We start from the raw sequence: 19,649 nt of genomic DNA, 5'->3' as shown, positions 1-19,649 counted from the left end.
ACTTGCAGCTCTTTGATGGCGGTTCATAGCTCACGGTGCAGGATTATGATTGTAACTTATGAACTGCACTGTAACAAAAGGAGCTCTGTGACAAAAGCAGTATGCCACTGAGCTTTGCACAAAAAATACTGTTCTGTGATCTGCATAGTACACATTCTTTGCAGCAGGCATATTAGCCCTCTGAGCTACCTTAGATGAGTCAAAACTGCCACTAGGCCAAACTACGATCTCTCATCAGCAGGTACATTAATCACCAGAGTTATGTTGGCCCTTTTATTGTTGCCTGAAAACTATTGGATATACAAGGAACTCTTTAGGTCCTTTAAAACTACTGCACTGCTATAAAACCGGCCCCCAGTAACAAAAGCATTGCCCCACCCTTCCAGCCTCCCAGGGAAATGGAAGTGGAAGAGCAGTCAAAGTTGGCGCCCCGAGCAGAAACTACACAACCGTTCAAAGTACAGATTTCACTTAATTCTCCTAGGCTGAAAAAATGCCATATTTTGAGAATGGGTTCACATCGAAAGCCCTTTGATTATCCAGAAGCAGTTCACATGTGGAGCAAGGCTAGTTGGGTGAATCCTAGTCAGATCATAGCTCAAACCCTAACCAGAGTGATACCTTGCACACATGTAGGTAAGACACAAAGGGGCATATTTAATTGCCCCTAGCGCCACCCGAGTGCCACTTTTCGTGACGCTCCGGTGGTGCTAAGCACTGCTCCATATTTACAAGAAGGTGTAACACCGCTTTTTTTGACATTACGCCGCCTTATAAATATGGACCCCTCTGACGCAGTTATCTGTCTCAGAGGGGTGTGCAATGGGTGTTGTTGTGGGCGTTCCACCGCATTCTGCAGCACAGATATAAGCAAAATGCCATGGATGATTGTTTACATGCAGGAAGGTGTCCCTTCCTGAACTTAAACAATCATTCCAAATTATGCTTTGGTACTTCTATGTGTGCTGCATTTTGTGGCACACATAGAAGTGCCAAATCCCCATTACAGATTGTTTATGTGCAGGAAGGAACACCTTCCTGCACAAAAACAATCTATCCCCTCAACGCAGACACCCTTGCACTATGGTGCAAGGATGCCTGCGTTGGCGCAAGGCTGCTCTAATTCAGTGCCTGCGCAGGGGGAAACTCAGGGGCACGCCGTGTTCCTCTAGATACGGCGCACACCTGCATCTCAAAAGTGGCGCGGTGCTGCTGTTTTTGGCGCAGCACCGCACTGCACTACTTTTGCATAAATCTGGGCCAAAATGCTTGGCAGCTTGCTGCTCTGACAGAACAAGGATGAAAAGGCTTGCTTCACGTCACTCTCATGTCCTTACCAGTCCATGCAAGCGCAGTATTGATGAAGAACCCTTGTGCCATTTTCACATACATTTTCAATTTTGTTTATAAGTAGGGAATGACATTTCTGGGGAAAAAAGAAACAGTGTGGTGGAAGGAGACTTATCCTGCTAGGAACCCAACAGGCATAGATTTGGTAGAACTCATTTTAGCAATCTTAGTTCAGCTTTTCTGTCATTTCTTGGCCGTGCAATAAACAACTACTATATACATCTTCTCTAATAAACCTTCACTTCTCCATCTGCTTCCCAGCCCTTCCCACTCCTGGTCCCACGTTTAGCCAGTGGCCTTTCATCCAGACAGCAACAAAAAGCTGCTGCTGTAAGACGCTATTGCTTGTTCTAGACAACTCCTACTCAACCTCTAACTGCAGTTAGTCTTCGATAGCCCAGTTGGCTAACCCGCTGCATACATCTGCATGCAATCTGCAAGTCAATGATTGGGATCCTGGTGTGGCCCACCTAACATTGCATTCAATAAAAATGGCCTCCATTGCGCCAAGAGAAAAATCACTGCATCATGTGTTTTAAATAAAACACCACACTATATTTAAAAAACTACTTAGTTTCTTTTTTATAATGTAAGACAATTAAAATTATTACATAATACTTTCACGCTTTACATATTAGACACCATCACTATTATGTTCAATACTTCCATATTTTTAAGTTCAGGGTTCTCATTGCCTGTCCCTGCATTACTGCTGGTGCTATGTTCCCTGGTGTACTAATGCATTTTCAGCCACGCATGATGTTGATCAAGAACTAGCGCTGTTTTTTCTCGTCCCATTTGCAGATCTCGTTCACTTTGACATCCCCTCCATACTCATAGAGATTGATGCCGCCCTGCAGCGGGATGCTTTGGAGGAGAAGAAGAGGAGGGACTCAGAAGCAGCAGGAGAGAAGACCCAGTCGGATGAGGAGTCTGAGAGCACAGCCCTATGACATTAGGACTTCCTTTACGTAGGGAGTGCGGGTAGGGGAGTGAAGGGTGTTACATTGCAAATGGGACAACGTTCTGGCACAACCACTACTGCAAGACATCTGTTTTGCGAAATTGCCAAGAGAGGCGCTTTGCCCATTGGATGCCAACAACGAGATGGACCTAAGGAAACCACAAAATCACCTATCCCTTTGGCACATTCATTTTGGTGCAATTTCATTTTGCCTTATCCATTTTTTGGCTCTTATGTTTATTTATTTTTTTACTTGGTGCCTAGCTGTGTTATTATCATTTTTGTGTTGTAACTCCCATGTGACATATATATTTATAAAAATATATATATATGTATATATATATATATATATATATATATATATATATGAGTGAAGAAAGATATGTGCAATATTGGACTTGAAATAAATCTAAAAAAAATAACAATTACCCAGAGTTACAAGTAGCAATAGCATGAAGTTGCTCTGTGTTTTTCATCTTCCTTCGCCCCCATCGGTTTACACATATCCATCTTTATTTCATGAATGCCTGAATGATACATTAAAATATATAACTTTTTAATGGCATCACTGATCAAAAAGTTATGAATGTTAGGTACAGACATACACAATTGCTTTGTTACTTTTGTGTAAATTGCAACTACTATTGGTGAAGGTGGAAAGGCCCATTATGATCCACTCAAGGCTTTGCCCTTGTGAGTCTTCGCCCATCCTCCTCAGCAATGGTGTTAAAGAGCAAGACATATATATATATATATATATATATGTATAACTTAACTAAACAAATCGTTCCTTTCAAATAATAAGAAAGGAAACACCTTTCTTATCATTTGAAAGGAACGATTTGTTTAGTTAAATTTAGGGGCTCGCGACCCCACCGTAGTCTGCCGTGCTGGGTGCAGAATGGACGCGCTTCTACAGATTTGGAAGGGATATATATATATATATCTATGATACACCAAATTAGTGTGACCCAATACATCACGTTATTTTCAAGCAAGTATACTAATAAATACAGAGCCACAGATTTATTTCTACAGTGCAAAGGCGTTATTGCCACAGCAGGGTTTAAATGATGAAAAAACATTTCTGAAAGCTCAAAGCCTCACATATTCTATTCTCGAATCACTTCACAGAAGAATACAACTAGGACCTTACTCTTCTGCACGGATGTAACTCCTTGTATACGGTCAAAACACCGTCGTTTATGTCTGCACTTGAAAAAACAACATGACACAAACCACACACCCAGATCCATTGAGTGCAATATGCTATTAATTACAATTATAAAGGGAAGCGATCATGACCCACTTGAGGCTTCACCATCGTGAGATATACATATACTGTTTGTGTATTTTCTATATTGCCCCATCGAAGAAAGACTGGGGCCCTCATAAAACTTAACAACTCTTTATTTCAAGAGCTCGTATGCCACTAAAAATCATTAAACACCCCACTTTATTGGCTCAGTTTACTGCCTTTGGAAGTAGGATTGTGCATATTTTAATCTGACCAGACTCATCTGTAACCAGAGGCTACCCTGTTGACATGTTCATATATTATTGAGGTGGCATTAAGGTGGTATTTCATTCTGACATTTAAAGTTGCGCTGCTACTAAAATACTCCCTAAATAAAGAGCATGGAATGAATATCTTTTTCGTTCAATTCCCAAGTTTGAGGCCGAAGCAAATTTTGCATTGTTGGTTTTCTTGTTTAAAAGGGATGCGGCAAATGCAAGCTGGCCTTCCCCTTTTGCAGTGGTACAAATATTTAGAGGCATATTCAAAAGCCCCTAGCGCCACCGGAGCGTCACTTGTAGTGGCGTTCTGGTGGCACTATGCACTGCACCATATTTACAAGTGGCGTTAAACCACTTTTTGTGGCATAACGCCACCTTGTAAATACGACCCCTTCACACGCATCACTTTACGTGGAAGGGGCATGCAATGGGTGTTGCTGTGGACGTGCCACAGCAACACCTATTGCATTTTGACGCTGCCCCAGATGTACAAGTTTTCATAAACCTGAGGGGATGCCAAGATCTAACACCACCCCTGGGGTGGCGTTAGAGTGGCACAACGAGGAGAAATGCTTTCATTTCTCCTTGGTTTTTGCTCTTTCTCTGTGAGCTGCATTGTGCAGCACACATAGAAGGAGCAAACTGCCATTGAAGATTGTTTTTGTGGAGGAAGGTGTCCCTTCCTGCACAAAAACAATCTCCCTCTCAACGCAGCCATCCGTGCACTATTGTGCAAGGGTGGTTGCGTTGGCGCTCGGCAGCCAATTTTGCGCGGGGGGAAACACGTATTATTATAAGTACGTCGCATCCCTGCATTTTGAAAACGACAGTGCGCAACGCTGCCAAATTTGGTGCCCCGATGCGCACCGTCATTTTCACTTAAATCTGGCTCTTAATTCTTAAGGGTTACCCTCTTTGGCCCAAATCAGTTAAAAAGTTGGATAAATAGATGCCCAGAGTAAGTGCCAATAGTAATTAAGATAAGTTCAATGATTTCCATCAACCACTGTTTGCTCTCTTTAGAAGTGTGTCAATTTGAAAAAAAGTCTGATTAGAAAAACATATGTTTTTAATTTTGAATACAAAGTCTTCATCTTGTTATGACTCTTTTTGGAATATTGAGTAACATCAGATTTCTCCTTTATGAAAAGTGGCTATACATTGAAGTGAGATTAGTAACACTAAAAGCCTCAGGAATCTTACAGAGCATATTTCTTTAAGCTGCATAATCGAATGCTTATTGGGCATCCAATCCATGCAGTTGTTATTGTTAAGTCTCTTTTCACTCTGGTAAAGAAATATTTGTAGTTATATTGCTGTACACAAAGGTTATATAGCAATGTGATAGTTCGACCTGCCTAGTGAACACATTTATCTTGAAGCTTTTGCAGTGCTGCTACTGGAAGCTTTTGCCTAAACCAAGCTGGTACATATTTGATATATATATATATATGTATATATATATATAATAGCCTCAGCCTATTTTCAAAATTAAAAATAAAATATTTATTAAAACCAGAGACATACTGCAGATAGCCTATAAGATACAGCACAGTATTCCGTTTGTAAAAACAAAATTGCAGAAACACTTGTAGTGCTCATTGGCTTCCAGTTGCCAAATATTTGTAGTTTACTTAATTGATCTAAATTCGTACATTGTATGAGGTCTGCCTAATGTCCCTTGATGAACACTTTTCCTCTTTTCTGCTCTGTCAATGCCAGTGGGATATGTACATTTGTTGAGGCAGAATGGTTCATGAGGACAATTCCTGTAATACAACCACAGGGTATAGTTCTGGAAAATTCCATATTTTCCCCCTGAGTTACCCAATGTATTTATAGGAGAAAGAATTTATGTGATCTTCCCAAGTGATCACAATTGGCACAATGTAGAAACTCTTCTCAGTTGTCCCCGATGAGTAGACACCCTGTGGTTTATCCAATTTATGGAAATTTATATCTTCATTATAGTCTATTTCCAGTGGACTGTCTATAACATCTAAATTGGAAAAAATACATTTCATATAGACTAGGTAATATGAAATACTGATAAGATTACATATGAACTACTTAGTGAGTTTCAGTGAACTTTGATGGCATTGACGCTACATTTTTTTTAGAATACTTCCTTTCAGGCCAGCTACTTTTTCTCAGTCTAAATAGTTCCTCTGAGCATTCAGTTTATCACATTGAACATTTCCTGTAGAATCTTCATCAGTTCCAATGAGAAGATTGCCAAATGGCCTGAAGTTACCTTAATGGTAGCTTTTCCTGTTCAGGTTCACTAAATCTCAAGGAGATTGTAATGTTATGTGCTGTATGGATCTCACTATAAATAGTTCCGATGGATCACCCATTAGATCACAATAATGTACATTTTGGCAGTGTTCCAATGTACTCAGTGAAAAGAATGTTTTCATTGAGTACGAAGTCCATGTGTTTGAGCACATTTCAAGTGGTCAGCCCAATTGATATCAATGTGAGCATGTCCTACGGCTAACTCAGTGGAGCATAAGGTCACATTCCCTCTGGACCTAAATGACATATTTTCGGTAAACCCCTAAAAATGCTCTTTGCCGTCTTGTGCTTGAGTATTAGCTATAACCAGGGCCACTGGAATTATGAGATTCTGCAGCCACAGCTTTTTTTCCCATAAGTATGGATTTGCTTATTTTGCCACACACCATCTGCTGCCTAATCTGCAGCTTAAAAAAACACACTTTGGGGCAGATTTATGAGCCTCTAGCGCCGCCATAGCGTCATTTTTTTTACACTAAGGCAAAGCAGCGCTAAAGTGGAATCTTCCCCGTGCCATAATTACAAAGTGGTGCAATGCATGCATTGCGCCACTTTGTAAACCCTTGCGCCACATTATGCCTGCACCAGGCATAATGTATGCAAGGAGGCGTTCAAAGAAAAAATAACGTGAAACATTTAATTGAGTCAAAGAAACATCTACAAATTCATGTGTGACACCAAATGTACCCAGTTTCTAGGAAAATGACGATCCCATTGATTTCCCTCTGCTTCCTTTGACATATACATGATTCTTATATTTTTAATTTGAAGAACAATTTTTTTTGTCTTATAGTTTTCATGTACCTATTTTCATGAAAGGGCTTTTGTGGGTTTTTGGGTCCTTGCCCAGATTTCTGCAAATTCTACAAAAACAATTTGCCTACAGAACACGTTATCCTATTAAATTAGAACATGATTTAAAAATCCATACTAACTGAAAAACAATAATTTAACTGCCGGACTGACTGTGCAGTATTCTCTAAAATATGTTTTATCAATATTATGTGAAATGATATGCCTACCTCCTTTGACAAGGATATCAATATGGATATGTACAGATAATTCTGTAGCCTTATCAGCAAAAGGCACCCTGTAACACATTATTGTTTCAGCACAGTATTAACAACACAAAATATTTCTGGCTGGTAACTTTGCACCAGTGCTCATCCTCTCAATAGGTTCCAAGCAAATGTTGTAAAGTTGAGAGGGGTGGGAGATATTGGGGTTGGCTGTTTTCCAAGATGTAGATATTTCCAATGGTTATTAAGTGGGATTGAATAGCAATAATGTGCTTATGTTTCATGCTATGCCTACGAGTGGAATGTTCAGTTTCACACTTGGAGGGAGCCCTCTATGCCTTTGGGCACACCAGCATATCTCTTTGTTTGTACTTCTGTGGTTATCTAGCTCTTTCTTGAACCTATTGGCTTCAGTGAAGACAGGAGGAAAAAGGAGTAACTAGACTCTATAGTGTGCATATATTTTCCATGCGACAGTGAGGGAAAGAAAGGATTTTATTTTTACCATTGAGGGATAAGAGCCTATGTATTTTGGTGTTTGCAACTTGCTGAGAATGACTATTAATCCCATTAGATTGTGCATTGCCCAAGATAACCAATTGGAGGTATTCTTGAAACACCTGCAGATAGGAGTTCCTCTCTGATTTCAATAAATCAAGAAGAAAGCCAGAGCACTGCTCCGAATGGCTTCTTGTGACATTGAATGTGACTGATTTCCCATTTTGTTAGATTATCCATTTATTGACACAATTCTCGTTTTACCTCTGATTAAACAGAATTGATTATTTGAAGGAAATCAAAACTGCATAATGAATAATCTATTTCAGTGCCAACTAGGACACCCTCCCTCAAAAAAGGAACAATTTTTAACAAGCACTTTCATTTGGTGGACTGCTTTTGAACCTTCAAAGTGGCCATTGTTATAACAGTCCTCTTCATGGGTTTCTGGACAATGCATCAATTTGAGTCGTACTGTAAAAACAAGGGTATTTAATGCAGTTTCCTATTCATTCAGAAAACTCAACACCTTGCACCACTTGGTTTGACAGTATATTTAAAAGTACACTTTACTACTGGGGCGGCCACTAATAACAAAGAAAGATGTGCCCAACCACTTGCAAGTTGACGCTGCTGTCTTATTTCGTTTGTAATTGTTGATAATTTAATGGGAAAATTCCATACACTGGCACCTCAAATGTCCCTGTGTCTAGTGCAGGAATGTCAGGCTGAACTGGGTTTCATGGCTCAGTGGAGTACTGCATATACTTCGGTGAGCTGCTAGGTTACAATAAACATCCAGTAACTCCTGATAAAGCTAAGAGACCCCTTTCTATGTGCAGCACACATAGAAAGAGGAAATAAGGAGGAGAAATAAAGTTATTTCTCCTCGTTACGCCTCCCCTGGGGAGGTGCATCACTTTGGCGCATTCCCAGGCTTACAGATCATTGTAAATCTGGGAATGCGTCAAAACCCATGAGTGTTGCGTGGGAAAGTCCACTGCAACGCCCATTGAATGCCCCCTTAATGCAGAGTAAGGCAACATAGCGCTCTGCGCTGCCTTGTCGTACTCCATATCTATGAGGCCATGCAAAGCTATGCAGGGTGGTTTTGCCTCATCTCATATGATTAAGAGGCATGCGCCACCTGAGAGTCATAAAAAGTGACGCTCCTGCGGCACAGGCCTCTTGTAAATTAGGCCCTTTGTTTATTTTTACCTTAGTCTATGAAAACACCGTAAAGAAATCCTATGATAGTACATAGAATAAAAAAGCTAAGAGTACATCCACTAGGTAATATTGGAGTCATTCTGAAGGCATGTTGCACTAACCAATTTCAAAATAATATATAGGTCATTTCTCTTGGCTCTTTTCTTGGCTACATCCCCTATTAGAATTCAGATTTACTTTCACAACCACGCCACAGATTCACCTTCCGGTGACATAGAACCTGAAATGCAGCTCGACTGAGGTATCAGTGGTTATTCAGGTCTTGTAAATTAGCTACATTGATGTCTCGTCCTTTGGATGCACATAGCTTCCTATAGCTGTGATCTGCAGTTGTAGAGTCAGGTGTTTGAGTTCAGAAGTGCCTGGCAAGTCAGCCTAGGAAGTCTTCAATGTTAAGACTAAAGAGCACTGAATATTATGCATCATTATGGACATCAGTGTGGTCGACAAATGTTGTAATATTATACACAAAATATAAGATATTCCCATTGTATACAGAAATCAACCAGCAGGATTTTGAAAAGCTGGAGGACGGCTGCTCGTTGCCTCTGTGGTTACAGTGTACCCAGATTGTAGTGTCGTGGCAAGGGGTTCACTTCATAGGTGATGTGCAATGGGTACATTTTCAGGAGGGAAAGAAGGGTATTTATTATAACCACTTTATAGATAGCAGATTCAATAAGAGGTGGAGATGGTGATTTGCTTGAGTGTGTGCCCGTGTGTATGTGTGTGCAGGAACAAAACTGATTTTTATTATTAAAAGAAAAAAATATATATATATATAAATAAATATAATATATATTTGTTCTATAATTGAGCCATTCCATCAAAACTGGTGTATAAATGTACAATGTATAGAAGAAATATTTAATTGAGGTGTCAATATTGGAATCTTACCAGCTCCTATGTAAATGTACAAATGATACAGACTCTTTTTACTTATTATAGCAGTATTTGCAAGTTAAAGGTGTTATGGCTTTTGCACAAACTGTGACAAGTGCATCCCATCACGGATTGTCTGACTGGAGGTTTGGGGTTTGAGGGAGGGTAGAGGGACAGGGCATCAGGAGAAGAAAGTAACCCTAAATAGATGTATAAATCTCTGTGAATATTATCTTGTTTTAAAATGGGTTCTTTCACTCCCTGTGTATCTCTTGTACCTAACTCAACAGACATGCTGCAAGTCCTTGTATCGTACTCGGTGTATTTATCAATATTCAGAAATTATGCAGCCCTGGGGGGGCTTATTTAAAAAAAAAAAAAAAACAGCACTTCAGGCCACAATTCTCAAAATGTTTTTTTTGTTTTTATATTAAAGAAAAATAAACAATGTTGTGTTGGCTTGACTGTTTTTTACACTGTGAACTTTGGTCATTAAACTCTGCGCATGAAATCTTACATCATCAATAGGCACCCATTACTGATTGGCTCAGTGCCCTAGACATGATCTGTTTAATCATCACTGTATACTGATTATTCTCACATCCCACCATAGTGAGGGCCTGTTTCGCAAAATAGATTTGCATAGTCATTACTGTTCTGGAGATGTACCTCAGGGCCTGATTTAGAGTTCGCCAGATAGGTTACTCCATCACAAATGTGATGGATATCCTGTCCTCCATATTACAAGTGCAATTGGATATAATGCACTTGTAATACAGTGGACAGGATATTTCGTCAAGTTTGTGATGGAGTAACCCATTCGCCAAACTCTAAATCAGGCCCTAGGTTAGGTCCTGTTATTTCAGTACAGAGCGAAACTCATTGTTCAGACAGTTTATCATTGACATTACCCATTATATATCTACCCCATTACATTAGCAATTACATTTCTATCCTTGTTACAGTGGGACCTGATAAGTACTACCAATCACATCAGTTCTCAAAAGTCATTGTTTTGATTATAATTGTAGATGACCGGTGAACAGCAATGGAAATCAATAGTATAAGAGGAAGTACTTCCTCAGCTTCTGCTAGCAGCACTGGACATCTAATATTATCCTGACGATTACATGTTCATCATGATTGATTGCATCATTGGAAAAACAATAATTGTCCAGAAGATGAAAGCTTGTCATAACCTAACAGCAACACTGGAAACCCATCATTGTTCAGAAGGTGCACACTTGTCGTGACTTGACAGCAACACTCGAAATCCATCATTGCTTCGAAGGTGCAAGATAGTCATGATCCTGAGGCATGTTGCACGCATCCCTTCCAAATACTGTATTGGTATGTTATGTGTTCATGTTATGCAACTGAAATCTGGTCACAAAATATTGAAAAGTGGCTGAGACCTCAAAGGATGGGGTAAATCATTGTAAAAGGGAAGGTGACCCCTTAAGACTCCTTCATCTTTGTCAATTAAAAATAGTTTGTTGTGTTATAGGCAGTGGTCTGTATGACCACTGTCAACTTACTCTCTCACACTCAAAAAAAGATTTTCTTTTTAAATGCAGTCCCATTTCCTTTAAGGAAAAGGGGCTGCATCTAAAAAAAAATACTTTATTTAAATGCACCCACATACATGGTGGTCTACTTACTTCAGCAGGCCAACATCCCTGTGATGGCCTCAATATTAATGAGGTAGGTTGGTTTGCAATCCCCAAAGATTCCAAATGTTCTGAACTAACTTATTAGCACACAAGGTGGTTCTTAAAATCTTTAAGGACACAAAAATTCTAGTTGAAATTTAATTAATGGTCGCAATGTGCAACCAGTATTTTGCAAACAATTAATCGAATATCTGGTGAAAGTTTTGGACAGGCAGATGGAAGTCACAGAGAGTAGACAGGTTTTAGTTTTTTCAGTAATTTGGAAAAACATGCCCCTGTGCTCAACAGTACGGAGGCACCACCCCAAGAAGTTGATATCTTCCCAAGAGGACACAAATACATCTTTGAGATCAGCAAGCTGGAGAGGGAAGATGTCTATTCCACTCACCAGTCCTCCTTCTATCTGCAGGTGAGAAAAAGAGTTGGAGCAAACATGAACCTATCAGGGCAAAGGGCTTATATATATACAGGGATTATGCATCTATCGGTGTTAAGGAGGTTCATCCTATACATAAAGTAAAGTAAGAGAACCCTCGTGGATAACGATTTCTTAAATGCACAGTTTTTGTTGTAATATTTATGAGTTTAGGTATGTTCTATCTGTGAGTAGCTCCTATGCCAAGAAAAGTGTGTTACGTAAGAGTGAAGGTGGAACAAGTTAACTGTAATTTTTTGGGATACAATATCCTCAGTATGTATCATATATGTAAATTTATGATAAATCTTCTCTTTGAGTAATTTCGGTGTTTTATTATTACTTGATTAGTGTTTGCTGCTAGTGTAAAAGTTCAATTAGTCAGTTGCTTATGACGTACTATCACTTCATTGTGTAGGTGATGAGGTTGCTTAACCGGTGTGCAAAATTCCATTGGGTGTTTGGGTTATAACACCTTTGGGTACTCCAAATGTAAGTAATCTTACAAGGTTGGAAATGGGTAGTACCAAGAAACGTTAAGATGTATCATCTGTTATAAAAGACCAGCTACTTGTGATGGTTAATCTAAGGGTATATTTTACACCAATATGTTCTCTGAATAGAAGGATGTTTTTTTCTGATTAGATAGTAATTACCAGTAAATTAATAACTCATCTAGTGAGAGAAGGATTGAACTTGGCCATTAACTCCCCCTCCAGTAGGCACATAACTCCAACATAAAACAAAAAAGGAAAAATATGATTTTTACATTTGAATGTCTATTTATCTCATACGGTGACACTGTGAAAATGTTACTATTCAATCTAAAGTGGATGCATACAAGAGATGAAGGGTGACTGTCTGGTTCCGTTTTGTCACTTTAACGCTACGGTGCCCTTTAATGTCTGCATAATCAGCATCTATATGGATTTGGGATTGTGACCAAGGTCCACTCAAGGCAGGTCAGAATTCCCCTCCTCCGTATTTGAATCCACACATAGGCCCAAATTGAAGAAAAGTGCCGCTGCATTACATGCAGCGTCACTTTTCTTGCACCCATCAGCGCCCCCCCAACGCTACCATGTGTGTGCCATATTAAACATACGGTGCACCATTACACAGGTTAGGGACAATAGCGTCAACATTTTTGATGCTATTGGAGTGCATTGCAGGATTAGCACCAAAAATGTTGGCACTAATCCTGCAAGGTCCATAGGGGCCCATTATAAATAGTGGTGAGCCCCTTTTAATGCCTGCTCTGTGCAGGTGTTAAAAATAGCCACTAAAGATAGCACAGTGGAATCTCATAGATTCCACCATGCCATTATTGCAGACCCCCTAATGGGGGAATACCCCTTTGCATACATTATGCCTGGAGCAGGTATAATGTGGCACAAGGGGTTACAAAGTGGTGCAATGCATGCATTGCAGCACTTTTTAAAACTCGCAGAGCGAATTTGGCCTCATTGAGCCACATTAGCGACATAAACAATAACGCTAATGTAGCACAAGGAGGCGCTAGGCCTTCTTAAATTTGGGCCATAGTAGTTTATCATGTGGCAAACTTTTCCACGCCGTTGGGGACCCCCTAAGTAGACATCATGGATCCTCAGGCATCTGTGGACCCCTAAGAAGCCATCATGGATTCCCAGGTGTCCACAAATGCCAGGTTCAGAACCACTGTTCTAGGGTATTTAGGCCAAGCTCGGGAATCCCAACCACTAAATCATCAGAAGCTAAAGATAAGGTGGTCTTTCTGTGATGTGGGAATGCTGAGGCTTGCATAAGCTTTTAACAGTTGTTTTACTTCCACTTAGAACCATTGATATTGCGCCATTCCACTTAAAGATCTCGATTACGCATGCGAAAAGGTAGTTTCTAGACTTTCTGTATGATTTTGATTTATTTCGAGGTTTCTCTGGTAGTAACTTCAAAGGTTTTAATAAAAACATTGTTTTATTGAGACACATTTATTTTGTAATGAGTATAAGCTGCAACCGGTCACTTGGGTTCTTAAATAGTACTAAATAGGAGGTGCTGAGAGCTATCTAACAGGCGTTCCTGCTCTTACCCATGTCTAAATTATTCTACTCAGTATAATTCACTGCGATGGCGTGAAAATGTGTGAAGGCGTTCTCAGTCTCAAACTCGTCCATAGCTTAACGATTTACAAGATGCAGAAGAAAGAAGTCGTGATTGAGGGCAGATCATAATCCTGCCATGTGTGGGCTAGCTCTGTGTGGAAATTTCACAGTCAAGAACAACAGCAGATAATGTTGGTTGTTGTTTCAACCATAACGCTAGAACCACTGTGCAAAAAACCATTTGTATAAATAGCTTGAACTAGAACGTTATTATTAATACAACAATATGTTGTAGTCCTCTGTCACCCCTGCTTATCAAATGCTACAAATAAGGTTCTATATAGATGCATTTTGATTCTAACGGTAATAGGCGCTTCTACAAAAATATTTTTCTCATGCCCAGGCAAACTTTCTGCAGAATAATCTTTTACTAGCCCGTTTAGTCTTTCAAAGTTGATTTTAAAACTGTGGGCCTCATTTACAAGAAACTGAGGCATCAGCCCTATGCGTCAGATTTCTCGCGTTGCCTAATGATTTCGTAACAATGCAATGGATGCGCTGTATTTACTATACGGAGCTCCATGGCGTATGTCTCCACTGATGCGTCAGAAATACTGACGCATTGCTTGACTAGCATAAAAAAAATGATGCTACTCCAGCAAAGCGTGGAAGGCTTCCATAAGAAAAAGCCCTGCGTCAGTTTAATGCCTGCTCTGCGCAGGCATTGAAGTCTCAGAATGACGCAGTGAAGTCGCAGAATGACGCAGTAAAATGTAAATTTCACTGCTTCAGTTCTGTGTGGCTTTTTCCCTGGGAAAACCTACCTGTGCCAAAAAAAACGATGCAACGGTGGCACAAAGGCCTTGAAAATGAGGCCCCATATGTTTTCATTGAGGTAATACCTTTGACTTTCATGTGTATTACATTTTGATGTTTGTGATGTAGGTCTCAGACTCTACCTTGTCAAGTAACCTAAATAATGTTCTAGCTGCAGGTCTTCATCACTCAAACCACTCAGAACAATGACTGAGTCAGTATTCTGGTTCATCCATAACTTTGTCCAGTTCCTAATATGTGAGCCAGTGTGAGGCATGCCATAAAGATTTTTGTTTTTTAATTAAAAATCACTGTGTCATTTTTTACATACTTCCAGCACAACAACGCTACGTTATCATCTATGAAGTTACATTGATATAGTGCATAACCTAAGCAAAAATCATATGAATATACTTTATGAGGATCTTGTGAGAAATTGGGTTGTTGGTTGAGTGAGGTGTTAACCCTGCTCAAGCAACAGCCACAATTCAAGGGTGAAATGCTAAAGTCACTAATTTAACCTGTGCCTAACCCTGTTGTAGCTTGGCACAAAAGCAGTCAGGCCTATTGTTATAATCTGCTATGCTTGTGACGTATTCTGTGCCAACCTCCTTTGTTCTCTGCTCTGCTCAGCCAGTGTGTGATGTCATGGAATGTTGGTGAGTGACTGGAGGAGTGTGAGTGTTGTAATCCTAAACGTAGTAAAATGAATCCAAGAAATCTTTCCAGTTTGAAGGTAGAAGTAAGTTTATTGGAGAACCGCACAGTACCAACCTGTCAGCCAGGCAGCAGAAACCCCACTGCCTCACTATCTTAAAACAGAATTCTTATGAACACATAGCTGGCATGAGACCAGAATTGAATTCAAGCATAAATAGTTAAAGGGAAATACACAAGATATAACACAACTCCTCCCTTTATAAACAAATTTAAAGTACTACTAAGTAAAAATAAACAACAATACAGGACAAAAAAATACAAAGTAATAAATAAAAATAAAGCATTATATATATATAATCAACCAGTTTGCAGGAAGCCCGCCTCTATCCAGCTTCATTTTTTATTCTAGATGCCACAATCCTGACTTTCTTTACAGTAATGAGCATGTGACTCTGCACTATTACTACATTCACATTTGGCTACTATCCTGACATTCTAAACTTTCTCATCTTGAGTGACTACGCAGTTTTTATTTACCTTGACCCCCTGCACAGCTCTACCAAACTTGAAATCTCTGTTGGCCAAAACCGCAGGTCTGCAAATTCTGTCCAAATCACCAACTTCAAAATTTGGCTTTTTGACTTTCTTCTTGGCATCATATGCCAGTTTTGTCCTCTCCTGTTTCTCTTCAACCCTCAATGCCACTTCTTTCTTATTGGTCTCCTCATCCTTTACCTTTTGCCTCCTTTTGAACCAACAAGGGCACAATTTAGAAACAGTATCGCTCCTTCTAAGCAGTCTAAATGGGCTGACCTCCGTGGTGGTGTGTGGAGTAATACGATGCAACCATCATTTCTCCATTAGTTTGTTTTTCCACTCTGCTTCAAACCTGTGAGCCCACAAGATATTGTCTTTGAACATGCAGTTAAATCTTTCTACTTGACCATTACCTTGAGGCTCGTACAAAGCAGTGGTGCCATAACAATTATTAGAATATCTAGGAAAATTCTCCATCTCATATGATTTCAACTGTACCCCATTATCTGGAACTTCTTGATATCCTTCTCTAGCAAGCAACTCTTTGAGAAATTCAGTCACAACAGCTGTGGTGACTTAAGGCACAAGCTGTACTTCATGCCATTTTGAGTGGTACTCAACCAAAACCATGGCAAGCCTACTGACTAGGATCAAAACATTTAATGATCCTGAGATATCAAATCCAGCCTTCTGCCACAGGAAATCTGGCCAATCAACTGGGTTCAACGGTGCAGGAGCCACTTTTGAAAAAACATACACTATTGGCACACACATCACACACCCTGACAACACTGTCTACTACCCTATCAAGGCCAGGCCACCAAAACACCAATCTTTTTATGGATGACATCCCTAAATGTCCTTCAGGGGCTACAGATAATGTATGATCCCTCAAACTGACCGAGAGTATACATGTCCATCTTTGAACAGCATATCACATTCAACCTCCAAATCTCCCAAAACTATTCAATAAGGTAATAACTCAGCCCCCCCCCTTGCCAGCCATTCTTCTTTAACATGTTTCAGAACCTTTTTAACAGTAAGTCGCCATCCATTGCAACCTTCCACATCTCTTCAGACATACCTTCACATTTTCCAGACATCACATCAGCTACATTAGCTATCACTTCAATGTAATCTGCTTCACTAGCATATTCCTTCTGAGTGCAAGGTAGTCTGGACAAAAAGTCTGCTGTGACATTTTTTTCTCCAGGTACATATTCAAGTTTAAAGTTGTACTCCTGTAGTCTGAACATTAACAGTAAAATGAGTGCTGTAGCCTTACACCCCCTCCTTCAGACACACACAATAACAAATACCTTCTCTATCACAGCATAGCATCTTTCAGTATCAGGTATCACTAAGTCTGTTCAGTTGCAAATGCGTCTGTGCCGAGCTCTGCCCCATTCCTGTCAGTGATGGTGCATCCAGGGACACCTAATCCATCTATTGTGTGGCTGTATGGGAGGAATAAACAAAGTCCAACTGCCAAATACGCCCTGTCATGTGACCCAGGGACAGCCAGCAGGCAGCATATAGCTAGGGCAGGAAAATGTTAAAGGCAATCATAGTTCAATCACCACCCAGTGATATTCCACAGCATTCCTTAGGACACTAAGGTGGTCATTACAACCCTGGCGGACTGTGTTAAAGCGGCGGTAAGACCGCCAACAGGCTGGCGGTAAAAAATTAGCAATTACGACCGTGGCGGAAACCGCCAACAAAGACAGCCACTTTAACACTCCGACCGCCATGTCGGTACAAACAAACAGCTTGGCGGTCACCGCCACCAGACAGGCGGGAGACAATGTACCGCCCACACTATTATGACAGGCCAATCCGCCACCTTTTCCGGGGCGGATTCGCCGCGGATAAAAACACGGCGGAAACAGGAATTTCGAAGGGAAAACGCTCACCTCTACACACTCCACGAGGAACGAGGACACCATGGACCCGGAACTCCAAATCCTACCTGCGATAATCTTCCTGCTCCTGTACCAGGAGCACGAACACCGGTGGCGAAGACCACGGTGAGTACTGCACCTACAACACAGGGGAGGGGGGAGGCAAAAAACAGGGACACGCAACACGTAAAACCCCCACCCCCACCCTCACCCACTACAACACACACACTAATACATATCTATACATTATAGTTACACCCCCGAACCCCCCGGAGGAATGCAAAGACAAAAGGAAATTAGTGTAACCATTGTAATATATTAAAATGCAGTACGCAAATATATACATATATACACTATTAACAAAATATAAACCAAGAATAGTAGTCCAGGTATTGCACCATTTATAGTCCGTGGACCACTGGGCCCAAAATGCATGGGCGAGGCCCACACTCGATACCAGATCAAAACAGAGAGAACACTGCAGGGGCATCAGATAGAAATACAACAGGCACCTCAGGGGGAAGGGAAGGGGGGGCACCTCAACCGGATGAGGGCACGACGCCAGTTCCACGAGGGGGCTCAATGCCCACTGTTCAATCCTGGGGAGTGCAAAGCCACAGTCTCCCAAGTCTCTACAGTGGGTGGGTTGCCCACTGCATTATCCTGGGGAGTGCAAAGCCACAGTCTCTCAAGTCTCTCCAGTGGGTGGTTTGCCCACTGCATTATCCTGGGAGTGCAAATCCACAGTCTCTCAAGTCTCTCAAGTGGGTGGGTTGCCCACTGCATTATCCTGGGGAGAAAAAGCCACAGTCTCTCAAGTGGATAACAGTCTCCACTGGTTCTGGAGGGGGACTGGTGCCCAGAGTGCTTCATCCTGTGAAGGACAGAGGTAGTGGATGCATGTCTCCACTGGTTCTGGAGGGGGACTGGTGCCCAGAGTGCTTCATCCTGTGAAGGATAGAGGTAGTGGATGCATGTGTCCACTGGTTCTGGAGGGGAACTTGTGCCCAAAGTGCTTCATCCTGTGAAGGACAGAGGTAGTGGATGGATCTCTCCACTGGTTCTGGAGGGGGACTGGTGCCCAGAGTGCTTCATCCTGTGAAGGACAGAGGTAGTGGATGGATCTCTCCGCTGGTTCTGGAGGGGGACTGGTGCCCAGAGTGCTTCATCCTGTGAAGGACAGAGGTAGTGGATGCATGTCTCCACTGGTTCTGGAGGGGGACTGGTGCCCAGAGTGCATCACTCACCCAGTGACGGTCCCAGTTGCGTCAGTGCCCCTGCCGCTCATGGGCTAGCGGTGATTGAGTTGGCGGTGCCCTGTTCAGCGGTGCTTGAGTTGGCGGTGCCCGGTTCAGCGGTGCTTGAGTTGGCGGTGCCCTGTTCAGCGGTGCTTGCCCTGTTCAGCGGTGCTTGAGTTGACGGTCCTTCATGGCCCACCGGGTCTTGTGCTGGCGGTCCTTCATGGCCCAGCGGGTCTTGTGCTGGCGGTCCTTCATGGCCCAGCTGGGCTGGGGCTGGCGGTCCTTCATGGCCCAGCTGGGCTCGGGCTGGCGGGGCCCTCCTGGGCAGCTGGGCTGGGGCTGGTGGGGCCCTCCTGTGCAGCTGGGCTGGGGTTGGCTAGGCCCTCCTGGGCAGCTGGGATGGGGCTGGTGGGGCCCTCCTGGGCAGCTGGGAAGGGGCTGGCGGGTCCTCCTGGGCAACTGGGATGGGGCTGGCGGGGCCCTCCTGAGCAGCGGGGATGATGGCGGTCTTCTCCGCCGTGCTGCTCTTCCCAGACTTGCCGGGTTTCTTGTGGCCCTTC

At 41.8% G+C, this 19,649-nt stretch overlaps 1 protein-coding gene across 4 annotated transcripts in view; it reads left to right on the top strand.

Annotated features, from left to right (window-relative positions):
* Positions 1-10,209, top strand: part of ARHGAP44 (Rho GTPase activating protein 44) — a 503,523-nt gene extending 493,314 nt beyond the window's left edge. For 3 of the 4 annotated variants that reach the window (XM_069200331.1, XM_069200329.1, XM_069200327.1), the window contains one exon: positions 2,155-10,209. In XM_069200331.1, coding sequence (XP_069056432.1) covers positions 2,155-2,303 — 149 coding nt within the window. In that variant the 3' untranslated portion in view covers positions 2,304-10,209. The remainder of the gene's footprint in view (positions 1-2,154) is intronic. The other variant, XM_069200328.1, reaches the window with a different exon arrangement.
* The last annotated feature ends 9,440 nt before the right edge of the window (positions 10,210-19,649 follow it).

Source organism: Pleurodeles waltl, chromosome 7 (assembly GCF_031143425.1).
Source record: "Pleurodeles waltl isolate 20211129_DDA chromosome 7, aPleWal1.hap1.20221129, whole genome shotgun sequence".
Taxonomy (NCBI): Eukaryota; Metazoa; Chordata; class Amphibia; order Caudata; family Salamandridae; genus Pleurodeles; species Pleurodeles waltl.
Note: the sequence above shows the minus strand (reverse complement) of the source record. Positions and strands in the feature narration are given on the sequence as shown.